The following is a 12,749-nucleotide window of genomic DNA, read 5'->3' on the forward strand; positions in this document are numbered from 1 at the left end:
GGAGGGATGAACTCGCAGACTTATAAACTATTTGCTGATTTAAAAACCCGATTCTGATTGGGGCATTTCAGAGAGCTCCTATAAACCCATCTCATCTCTGCTGTAAGATTGCCCCATTGACTCATAAACTTACATCCTTTGGGAAAGAGGTGATGAGTGATCTCTTTTGTCCCAATTCTTATTACAGAGAAGTAGTGTATCTCATTGAGTAGAAACTTGAGAGACTAACAGATCTGTATTTAGCACAGAGCACTAAATGCAACTGGTATTTGGAAGCTGGATGGATAAATGGATAATTTAAAAAACCCACAAAGGCCAACTATAGAGCCTATGAATAGAGAGACATTGGAAGTGCTAAAATTGATTAACCTTTATGTCTAAACATGTCTAAAGAAAGTAAGTCCTACAGTCTGATGCACCATGCTTTGATCTTAAATTTTGTCACTGTGTTTTTGTCCCATCAAGGTAGACGGTTTGTTTCAGATTTGTCATCTCTGTGGCTTTTGGTGTAGTTAGTGTGACATTGCTGAGGTTCTGGTGAGACTAGTCAGTATATGAGCTCCCTGTACATTCCTTTATCTTTGTTTCTAATTCACTCATGAATATCCAGTAGGCTTCCCCCAAATGATGGTCATTCTCTAGAGCAATTCCCAGCACCCAACACTGCCAGAAGCCCCAGCTTAGAGCTCATCACCTGTCTCCAGCCTCACCCACAGCCTCATTTCCTTCTTCATCTGCTCCCATAATGCCATGGGACCCTGTGCTCTAGCCCCACCACCTAGGTCTTCAGATATAAGACCTTCTGTGGTGCAGAGCTAAGTCCTTCCTCCTGAAGACCTTGTGTATGCCCAGGGAACACAGCAGCATGTATCACACTGAGGTTTTTGTTTGTTGTTTATTTGTTTTATACTCTTCTCTACCTGGGCCATCTAGAGCAAGGCAGAGTTTTCAACAAAGACTGGTTGATGGAATACATGCATGCATGCATAGGTGAGGTTTTGAAATGAATCATATTATACTAATTTTTATTAACTTATTGTAGAGGGGTTATAAGATGTTTTGAGGTTATATTGCAGTACCCCTTAAATGCATGGGTTACAAGACCAAAGATCTTGAAGAAAACTATGATCTGGAAGATTATGGTTTTCTTAAAAGTTAATAGGGCCAGGCTGGGTGGCAGATGGGGGTTATAGATTGGTCCTAGGCTGATCTGGGGAAAAGTTTAAGGTCCTATTTAAAAAATAACTAAAGCAGAAAGGGTTGGAGGTATTTCACACACACACACACACACACACACACACACACACACACACACACACACACACACACACACCAATGAAATGAAATTTGGAGGCAGAAATTCGCATCTAAATTGTGAGGTTAGATGGCTGAGGGTCATGCTATGCTTGCCTTTATTGACTCTGGTTTAATATTTAATGAACAAGGATTCAAGGGAGCCTACCACTAAGAACACAACATCAGAAAACACAAAAGTGGAGCAGATAAATGTGGGCTCTTCTTTAGAGCAGTTTGCACACATCAACAAACTGGGGTAAGAGGCACTAAATGGGTAGATGCAGGGCTCTGTGGAACACCCACAGGAATTGACTCAGCCATGAAGGCCCGAGGGATGTTCTCCGAGGAGGTGCTGGTTTAATTGGCTTCTTAATTAAGCCAAGTTTGGGTCTCTTGGTCCCCCTGACATTCTGTTTTTCAGCAGTCTTCCCACTAGTGCTCCAGTGCTCAGGGGCCTTGGAACACTTAGGAGATGAGGCCAAGTTTCTGTACAGGGCCTCATCAGTGGTCATTCCTGGTGGCAGTCATGCCTCTTCCTAAGTAAAGGAGTACCTTGCTCCCTAGCTCTGTCTCTTCAGCCTTCTGTGGTGTTGGCAGTCATGGCTCCAGATAGCCCTTCTCTGTCCACATTGTCTGCTTCTCTCCCCTTCAATTCCCTACCAGGACTTGTACTCAGAGACAGGTCACTGTCCCTTAGCTTTTCATTCAATGTTGGTTCTCTACCACTTAGGCCACATCTCCACTTCCAGTGTTTTGCTGGTTAACCAAACATAAGCGTCTCATGGATTTTCCTGCCTGGGCTGGCTTTAAACTGTGATCCTCAGCTCTCAGCCTTCCAAGTAGCTAGGATTACAGTGCTTTAGTCATATACAGGCTTGTTGTCTGTCTCTCCCGGTTAAATGGGAGCTCCATCAAGGAAGACTTATCCAACTTGCTCATGTCCAGCTGGCTCATGACTGTGTTGCTAGCACTAAGAAGTTTGCCTGGCCTTTTAGCCTTGATTTAAACATACTGAAAACAGTCAAGCTGGGTGACTGTCCCCATGCTACAACTAAGCAAAGATACCCTTGCTGACCTCTGGAAACCCACACATTCCCTGAAGAGAAATGATTCCCACCACGAGACTCTTCAGTGAAGGAGATAAAAGGAAATGTACTGCTCAATTGGGTCTCCTCTGGGGATTTGCCAAGAGCTGGTACTGCAAACTTCCTAACCTTAAAAGAACTTGGAGTTCATTTAAGTCCCACCTACACAACACGCAGCCTGCCTGCAAACCAGCACTGGGCCTGCCTCCATCTGTCTGTGAGCAATGGGAAAGAAGTTTGCATCCAAAATGCATTTATCTCACTCTACACTCCTGCATCTGTTACTTACTGGGGACCTAGATACGATATTTATTTCCAGGCTGGTAATTTATAACAGATTCAAGTGGCCAATACATTTTCGGGTGTGCAAACAAACCTGCCCGTGGAAGGTTCAGACAGCAGCAGCAGATCATGGCCTCTGGAGGCCCTATCAGGGCTGGCCCCATCCAGCTCATTATCCAAATGGAGACATTTTAATGAATTGTCCAGATCCAATTGTGGAGAAAGGATTCTAACTTGAGCAGTTAGCTTTTTTTTTAAGAGATAGGAAGGCATCTGGCCAGGGTACAGACCAGTGCAAAGGAAGACAAATGGGTGTGTGCATATATGCACGTGTGTGTGTATGTGTATGTGTGTGTGTGTGTATGTGTGTGTGTGTGTGTGTGTGTGTGTGTGTGTGTGTGTGTGTGTGTGTGTGTGTGTGTGTGTTACCAGGAATTTCCATGAAGGCCCTAAGAGTTAACTTTGCTGGAGAATCTAGTAGGCTCACAATTAATGTGATTCCTCTATTTCCTTCCCCACAGTTATATCACTGCAAGAAGGTGCTTGTGCTCGGTTTCTACTTTTGTCTATTTCCCCTCTCTTCCTCCATACTCTGTTCTGCTCTGGAGGCTGATCTTAGGAACTGCACCATGGCTTCCCATGCCCTTTTTCTTCTGGCCAACTGGGAGCTGAGGCAGAGGCTCAGAAGCCAGCAGGAGATTGGGGCTTATGTCCTTCTAAGTCCCTCTCTGTGAATTCAGCATGAGTTAGTCTGGCTTTCTGTCAAGCTACAGCCCTCTCCTTATATAGACCCCTTCCCCTTACAATAGCTACTTCCTAACACCCTCTACTAATTCATCCTTCCATCTAGTAAGAGCCCTTTACTGTTTTCAGCTCCAAAACCTACACCTTGTCTGTTGACTTCCTCCAATTCTATTCACATCTTTATTAGACTCTCCTCGGTTACCTCCTTTGAATGGGCCTCTGTTCCCTTTAGGTACTCTGATGGGTACTTTAACATCAGTTATGATTTACTCGTAGGTGGGTATTATTCCTTTTGCAGAGACCAGAAAAAGTAACTTACTCATAATCACAAAAAGGTAGTCATTAGAAAGGCCTGCATTCAACAGGCCCAACAAGGATCAAATTCATGACTATAGTCTTGTTAGCCCTTGATGCAGCCCAGGGTTTGACATAGCCTATTAGGACAGCGTGTGGCACAGGCATTTGGCATGCTGGCACAATCTACTTCTTACAGAGAAGAGGAAGGGGTTGTAGTATATTCTAGCTGGGCAGAGAATTAAAGTCTAGCTGTGTGACTTTGGGCAATGCTCTTAACCTTGATCCCTGTTTTCCTGTCTTTATAGGCTGGCAAAAAGCCTTGTAATGATACAACATGGTAGACACAGGAAACCTGGTTAGTATTAGTGCTATAGAGATTTACTTCCATTTACAACCATTTCAGTTGTTGCCTTACAAAAACCAGTAGAAGCCAGTCAATTGTGGGTAGAGTGACGAGGGCAGTGGCTGGGTGTTTTCCATTCAGATGACAAATAGATCAGCCAGCATGCAATACCCCTGGATAGGCTGGGGCCCTGAGTTCTGTCCCATCCATCTAGACACAGACAAGATCAAGGAGAAAAGGAAGGCAAATCCTCGCCCAGCGTGTATAGCTGTGCTGCCCAAGTCCCCATGGAATGGTGCCCACAGGGTGATGACAGGGGCAGATGGAGAGGAAAGACAAAGAACTTTGCTCAGGGAGTCCTTCAGCTCTGGGGTGGATTCTGATTCTTTCTCTGACCAGCTCCATGGCTTTGGAGAAGCTTTACAAGCTCCAAATCTCAGCAACTACAATCAGAAAATGGGAGAAAGTAAAAGGGGTAAGACCCACCGAGAAAGGGCATGAAGAAGTCTTGACGAAGCCCGGGGGTGACGTATCGCGAACATGCTGCTATTGTCACTGCTCTGCTATTTTTAGAGGCAGCGGGATATGGTGGGGGAGTGACTCCTGATTAAAACTCCAGCTTTTCTTTCTTTACTATCACTTAGCCTTGAGGATCTTAGTTTACTCCTCCAGAAATGGGTTGTAGTGACATTTACCCTGTGAGGTATGGTAACTCTAGCACGATACATTGTTACTTTCTGTCTGGCTCTTTTTTTTTTTTTTTTTAAATCTAAGGCATGGTTAAGGTACAGAAGCCTTCTCTAATCCTTCTTCCCTTCCTTGAGGTTTTTAACTCATAGAATCCCTGCTCTGTGAGGGTCTCTTTTCCTATTTTTTTCCTATCGGACACTCACCAGACGGAGTTTACTTGAGGCCAAAGATGTGATGTGAAAGGTTATTATTTCTAGCACAGAATGAAGGAGGGTCTGCCTGGTGTTTGTGAAATGAATACTAGATCCACGCAGAAGAAGGCGGCTGAATGCTTGGAGTGCTTTGCTCTGTTTGGAGGCAAGCTACTCAGAACTGACCACCTCCTTGCAAGGTCTCTCCAAAGGGGTATGGAGGCAGAGACTTTCTTTCTTCGCTTCCACTGATGCTCCAGTCTCAGTCAGAAAAACAGAAGCCACTGCAAGTGTTACAAACAGAGGGAATTCAATACAGGGAGTTGGTTACACTAGCTGATGGAGGAGTCGAGATGACAAAGGGCCCATGGGGGCCCTCTTCGAACCAGTGAGACTATAGAAGACAGAGAAGATAGCAGGGTTCATGAGCTGGGGCTCTCTGGAAGGAGCTAAAACCATGGGGAGTCTCACCTAGGGAGCCTGGAGCTGTAGACAGGATAGCATGGTCAGACTTGAACTGACCACCCAAGAAAGGGAATGAGAAAGGCACATACATGCTTCTTTCTTCCTTGAATCTCTCATCATTCTCTCTCATTGAAGAAGCCAGCCTCCCTCTCTCCCCACACACTACACTCAAGCTCCTATGTACCCAAATGCTGCCACCGGCACTGCAAAGAATGGAGAAGAATGAAGAAACAGGTCTCAGGGCAGACAAACCGATGACCAACACAAAGCTCAGTAAGTATTTGTTGAGTTGATGAACCATCTGGCTCAGGGAGGATGATGAGAAAATTTGCAAAGCATGTCACTACACGTAACAGTTTATCTACAAATACATTTGGGAGTCTCATGGCCAATCTCAGAGCCATCCTTCAAGGTCCAGAGAAGCCTGGCTTGAATCAGCCATGCTAGAATGTTCACTTGGCCACAGGAGCCACGGTGTCTGTCCGCTTGGCCACAGTGACCCATGATGTCTTTTTAAAAACTCTCTCACTTCTGTGAATATCTTTCTTGGTTCCTGTTGATGCCCTTCAATGGATGGATGAATGGATTAGGAAAATGTGGTATAAACACACAATGGAACTCTATTCATCCATTAGGAAGAATGATATTACACCATTTGCAAAGAAATGGATGACCCTGGGGGAAAAAAATACGTGAGGTGAAGTAAGTCAGGCTCAAGGAGACAAAGGACACATGTTTTTTTCCCATATGTCTAAGTTAGACCTAATTTATAAATAGACAAGTAAACATATATGGGTCATATGCACATGTACACAAATGTATTTGCCAAAGTATGGTATGTGCGGGGGAGAATTCCAATGGTGTCAGAACGAAGTCACAGTCTACCAAAGTGAATACTAGGAAGATGGTACTTAAGGTGGTTGTGGGGGGATGGTCAAGGAAGTGGGGTAAATGATTGAAGAGAGGAAGGGGAGGGAGAATGTAGTCACAATAGTCAATACATATCCTATGAAACTAGGAAAACAGGAGATGGATGGAGAATGACAAAAGGGGTAACATAGCAATCAAAATACATGATCTTCATAGACTGATCTATTGACTGGCAACCCCTTTGTATAACTACTACAAGGTAATAAAAACATAATTAAAAAAAAGAAAATGGAGAGAATGAGGAAACAGATGACACTGTACCAAAGGAAAAATGTACTTATTATCTGACGTTTGTCAATGTAATCCCTCTCTATATCACCTCTGCAACAACAATAAATTAACAAGAATTAAAAAAAGAAAATGTTTAAAAAATTATCAAGTCCCTTCTCCTTCGTGTAGTCAGCTAAGTCACCGGAAGCTAGCACTGACCTTCTTTTCTACTCTTTCCACCGTAACTCCTTCACCCCTTCAAATGGAGTTGCTCTGTCCGTCCCTTTCAGCAGACCCATCTTAGTTTCAGCTCTCTCTAACCAGAGGCCCATCTTCCCTCTCTTTGATTTTAAATTCTGCTTGTGCCTGAAGCTTTGGCTCACATCACCTTTTGCATCCCTGATGGAAGGAGTGATATTTTTTCACACTTCTGAATCCCTGCAGCATTTTATCTGAACCTGTGACACTTACCACTTTCTAGTTTGCCCCAGCATTATTGATGTGCGTAGCTTATCTCCTTTCTGAGAATCTAGAGGGTAGAGATCGTGGCATTTTCTTTTCTTTCTTTCTTTTTTTTGCTTTATAATTCCCATGCACAGCATCTAGCATAAACAGTGGGCGCTTAACTTTTTTTTGTTGTTGTTGCCTTAATGTCTGCACCTTTAAATGAAAGGCTAAATAGAGACATATGCAAATGAATTCCTGGGCTGAATGAATAAGACTGGCAGTCATCCTGGGCCTCTATAGAGAAGGTTAGTCCATTCTGCCTGAAGGAGGATGTAACTTGAGATGATAGACAGCTTGGGCCACGCAAATCAACTTGGGTCCAGACTATTCTGAATATATTCTGCAAAGGTCATCCTTGAAGGGACAGATCAGGGACAGCCACAGATCTTGAGCATGCACAGCCAACTCTAGACTCCATTTGCCCAGCCCCATGAAGACACTCACATCAATGTAGTTGGCATTGATATAGTCAGAGTGTGGGTCTCCATCCAGTACCAGCAGCCTCACTCGGGAATGGTCATCTGCAGAGAGAACAGAAAGCAGGGAATGGTGGGTGAGAGGAATTGGAGCGATGAGCCATCAATTCCGCCCTTTAGATCTGTACCTGGTCTCATACCACACTCTCATTCAAGCCTTCACATTCCTCTCAGGTATTTTCAAATCAGGAAGCTGATGCTCTGGGAGGTTACCAGCCTTAAAATGAATCTGGAGACACATCTTTCCTTTATTTTTTCTGCCTTCCATGTGGATTCTGGTTTTGTTATTACTTATCTGAGCAAGTGACTCACCCACTTCTTTATATGTAGGGGGAAGAGGGAATATATTAAATTGTATGTAGTTAGGGATTTCCTCATAACATTTCCAATACATGTAAATAATGGGCTTTGAACATATATTCCCCCATCTATTCCTGTTTCTTTTTCTCCTCTCCTTTTCTTAGTAATTGCATTATTAACTTAGAGGTGAAAATACCAGTTTCCTAGGACCCTGCAAGAGAGATCAATATAGATACATGAGAGAGGGAGAGAGTGTGGAGCCTAAGCATTAGCTCCATTTTCATGCTTGCTTACAAACAGCAAGTTCACCTATTTTTCACATGTGGCCAAATCGCTTTTCTTTTGCTTCCCTGAGCCTTGGTACAAACAGATTGTGGGCAGCATATCATTATCAATATCACCACTGAAGTGAGGTTGACTAAATCATGATAAAAGTGGTCATCAATAACTAAATATCATGTTACTGAAGATACCTCTTCAAACACAAGCTAGGCATAGATGAAGACTTATAGGTTTTAATCAATAACATGCTTCCTTCAAATAACAGCAAATGCAACTATCAAGAATGGTACTGCAGAAGAATCAGGATAATAATCCCTTACAAGTAATTAAAGTGAGCCCTGACATTTTAATAGGCATATGCAAAGAGAACAGCTTGTTTAGATCTGGCAGGAGAAGGCCCTTAGTTTACAACCTAGATCACTGTATGTCTGTTATACAGTCACTGCATCCATTGGCCAGTCAGCCTTGCTCCAGTACAAGGGTGGAATATACAGCCAGTAGGCTGGTGAGCTTTGGGCATCTTCAGGAACTCCCAAGGATCAAAAAGTTCAAGTCAGCTTAGACCCTTAGATTTTGACTGCACTCTGCAGTTCCCAAGCATGTGGATTGTTTCTAAGCAATTGGAACTCCCTAAGAACAGGGATATTACCTGTCTTGTTCCCTGTTCTATCCCTTGCACCTCAAAAACTAAAAAAGTGTGCCACATGGCAGGCAGGCAGGCATCAGTGAGGACGTGGTGAATATGTAAATGGATGGCCTTATTGAATCCTCACAATGACTCCATAAGAGTGGCCAGTGGGTTCAGTTGGCCTGTTTCGTTGCAGTGGATGAAACTGCTCAGGCTCCTGGCCAGTAAATGGCAGAGCATAGAAGAGTGGGGTCCTCTCAGCTGTGAGTTCAGGTGCTCCTGTTCTCAAAGGGGGTGTATGCAGGGCATCAGATTCCACCTCAAGCACACACGGTGGGGGGATTAACCACAGAGAAGTGGTTGTCAGGTGAGGGAGGAAAATTTGAAGAACTAGATAACTGAGAGAAAAGCAAGGAGGCTCCAAGGCACAGAGAGAGGAGTGGGGGCTCCCAGAACTCAGGAGCTGGGGACACTTGGCTGGAACTGGAGCTACTATGAACCTCTCCAGTGGGAGTGGGAGACAAGGGGAAGGCTCTGATTTTCAGAGGCCAGCTCCCCACAATGCAGAGTCTGGTAGGAGAGGCAAGCTAGGGACAAGCAGGCCCAGGACTGGTAGAGGATACAAGCCCCTATCTGTTAGTCATTTCATTCAGAATTAGCAATGGGGCACTGTGCTGATGCCAAACACACCTCTATTCTTCTTCTCCATGGGGAAGGAGGAAGTGGGGATATCTTTGGGTGAGTGGAGGATAGAGGAACGGGGTATGAGTTAGAAAAGGAGTTTGATTTTTTTTTTAATTGCTGATTCCAGGGCTTGAACTCTTGGGCATGAGAGCTATCCTTGAGCTTTTGTGCTCAAGGCTAATGCTCTACCACTTGAGCTACTTGAGCTACAGCTCTACTTCTGGCTTTTTGTGAACAGTTTGAGATAAGAATCTCAGGGACTTTCCTGCCCAGGCTGACTTTGGATTTGTGACCATCAGATCGTAACCTCCGAGTAGCTAGGATTACAGGCATGAGCCACCAATGCCTGGTGAGGGGTTTGATTTTTAAGCTATTCCTGAAATATATATATAAATATATATGTATATAAATATATATATGTAGAGAGAGTTATATAGTTATATGGTTATATATATGGATATATACATTTATATGCACACATATATGTATATATGTATATTTACACACATATATACATATGTGTGCATATAAATATAATATGTATGTATTCATCTTAAATCACTTGCTCCTCAAACTATGCTTGACATAATACCACAATGAATGAGTCTTCCCAATTTATGAATTAAGAAGCTAGAGCTCAGAGAGGTTAAGCAAATTGTCCCAGTTACAGAGCTATTCTGTCAGGTCCCTCTGAACCTGAGCTCCTGCTCTGCTCTGTCCTGGGACCTCGAGCATCTCACAGGTAGAATTGAAGCATGTGTGCAAATGGGTGGCTTCCAGCTCCCTTCATTTTCCAGCCTCAAAGAAGAGGGCTTTCTAGGGCTCAGGCACCAGCGGGCCTAGTGGCTGACTTTGAGCCCAGGGATGCCAAGTTTTGTCACTAGCAGTTAGAGAAACTGTAAGCCTTGAAAAAATAGAAATGCCATATTATATTTTCATGTAATGGTTTCACTAATGACTTATTGATCCGAAATCTCCTTTATTTATTGAATAATGTCTGCCCCTGGGGTCCATAGCACTGGAAACAGAAGTTCTGGTTTAAAATGTTGAAAGAGATTTTTTAAAATATATAAAGTAAAAAATTTAAATCAGAAAGCAAGAGCTGTGAACAACAAAAAAAGAGAGATGAACTTATTTCTTCTAGCTAGATATCCTTAAAAATGAAAGCCACTTTGACCACTAGATCATGGGGTCTGCTGTTTCTTCTTCACTCATTTACCAAGAACACATCTTACTGAGCACCTACTGTGTGCCGGGCTCACTGTAGGGGCTATGATTTTGTCAGTTTAATAGGACTATGCACAGAAGGGAGGTGTCCAGGTTTAGAAAGCAGGAAGACAGGTTTCTTGTAGAGTCCTATGAAAGTGGCATCCAAAGGAAGAAGGCTTAGGCTAGTGGACAATGAGGAACTGTTTTCCTTAAGGGGAACTGTGAAAGCAAAGGAGAGTAGAGATCAGGCACACTGGGGGAGCTGCAGAGAGCCCCCTATCCTGGGAGCACTAAATATGCAGGAACAGCAGTAGGCTTTCCACATACATTTTTTATATATGTATTTTTTGTTATTTTTCATCAGTCCTGGCACTTGAACGCAGTGCCTGGGTGTTCCTGAGCTTTTTTACTCAAGTCTAGTGTTCTACCACTTTGAGCCATAGTGGCACTTTTGGTTTTCTGGTGGTTAATTGGAGATAAGAGTCTTACAGACTTTCCTGCCCGGGGTTGGCTTTGAACCATGATCCTCAGATCTTAGCCTCCTGAGTAGCTAAGATTACAGGCATGAGCCATCCATGCCTGGCTCCACACAGTATTAAGTGATTAAAACTTGAGTGACCAGGTTGGGTTCTGAAGGGCATCTAAATTTTGTCTCTCTTTTCTAGGCTGGTAGAAGAGTCTCTTAGTATAAGAAAGCCAAACTTAATTTTCTCCTGGCCTGACCAGTCGCAAGGAGGGTTCCCTTTTTGTGTGTATGTGCCAATACTAGGGCTTTGAACTCAGGGCCTAAGCATTGTCCTTTAGCTTTTATGCCCTTTTGCCACAGCTTTAGTTCTGGCTTTATAATTAGAGATTAATTAGGGATAAATAAAGAAAGATAAAATAAATTAAGACAGAGATTCTGTCTGGTTAATTAGAGACGAGTCTAATAAACTTTCCTTTATGAGCTAGCTTCAAAGTGGGATCCTCTGACTTCAGCATCCTGAGTAGGATTACAGGCATGAGCCACTGGTGTCCAGCAAGGAGAGTATACTTCTAAGGTATGATGTGGGTATGGAGAGATGGCTGAAGCCTCGGTTCAAAGCTTAGCTTGGTCTTGATGCAAGTCAACCAATCTCTCTTCATCTTGCTTTCCTTAGCAAAATGGAGCCAATTCTAGCTCATTCTCACAGTAGAGAAAGGATGGTTTATTTTCTTTTTAAGAAAAGGTAAATGTGAAAAGCAAAAATTAAGAAATCATGAAACTTTAGGTAACAAAGTAAGAGAAAATATTTGCCAACCCTGTATCTGATCAATGATGTCATGTATCTAAAACATACAAAGAATACTTTAAACTCAAAAAATAAGAAAGCAATTTAAATAATGTACAAAAGAACTGACGGACATAAGAAGAAGAAATGCAGGTGACATATACAGGAATGAAAAGATGTATGTCTTGTTTCACATGGAAACAACAATGAAGTTGGCTGTCATGCTAGGTACTTTAGAGGCTAACATCAGGAGGATCTCAGTTCAAGGCCAGACTGGGGAAAATAATGTTCCAACCAAGATAAAGCTAGGTATGGCAGCACATGCCTGTCATCCTCAGGATGTGTAAATGGGAGGACTGAACTCCAGACCAGTGGTAGGTAGGTAGGGAGAAGCAAGACTCTATGAGTAAAATAATTAAAGCAAAAAGGGTTAGTTAGGGGTATGCGCATGGCCTTGTGTTAAAACTGCAGTGCTACCAATGAGTAAATAAAAAAGCATGATGTCATTAGATAGACATATTGGAATGGCCCAAATCCAAACCACAGATATCACCAAATGCAGAGGAGGATGCAGAACAACAGGAACTCTCATTCATTGCTGGTTGAAATGCAAAATGCTATCCCTACTCAGCAAGACAGTTTCTTACACAACTAAACAGGTTTATCTATGATCGTTGGTATTTACTTATACTCTTTGGTATTTATACAAATGTTCTGAAATTTTAAGGCCCACCAAATATCTATACATGAATATCCAGGTCAGCCTTCTTCACGTTATTTATTCTTTTGTACAATGGGATATAAACCCAGTGATTAAAACAAATCAAGCTGGACTCTGGTGGCTCACAGTTGTAATTCTAACTACTCAGGAAGCAGAGAT

General features: G+C 42.9%; 1 protein-coding gene across 12 annotated transcripts in view; it reads right to left on the reverse strand.

Annotated features, from left to right (window-relative positions):
• The window catches only part of Ptprt (protein tyrosine phosphatase receptor type T), a 992,204-nt gene that overhangs the window by 43,790 nt on the left and 935,665 nt on the right, over positions 1-12,749 (reverse strand). For all 12 annotated transcript variants that reach the window (XM_069989779.1, XM_069989783.1, XM_069989780.1 and 9 more), the window contains one exon: positions 7,485-7,561. In XM_069989779.1, coding sequence (XP_069845880.1) covers positions 7,485-7,561 — 77 coding nt within the window. The remainder of the gene's footprint in view (positions 1-7,484; positions 7,562-12,749) is intronic.

Source organism: Dipodomys merriami, unplaced genomic scaffold, assembly GCF_024711535.1.
Source record: "Dipodomys merriami isolate MVZ:Mamm:240054 unplaced genomic scaffold, mDipMer1.0.p SCAF_39, whole genome shotgun sequence".
NCBI lineage: Eukaryota > Metazoa > Chordata > Mammalia > Rodentia > Heteromyidae > Dipodomys > Dipodomys merriami.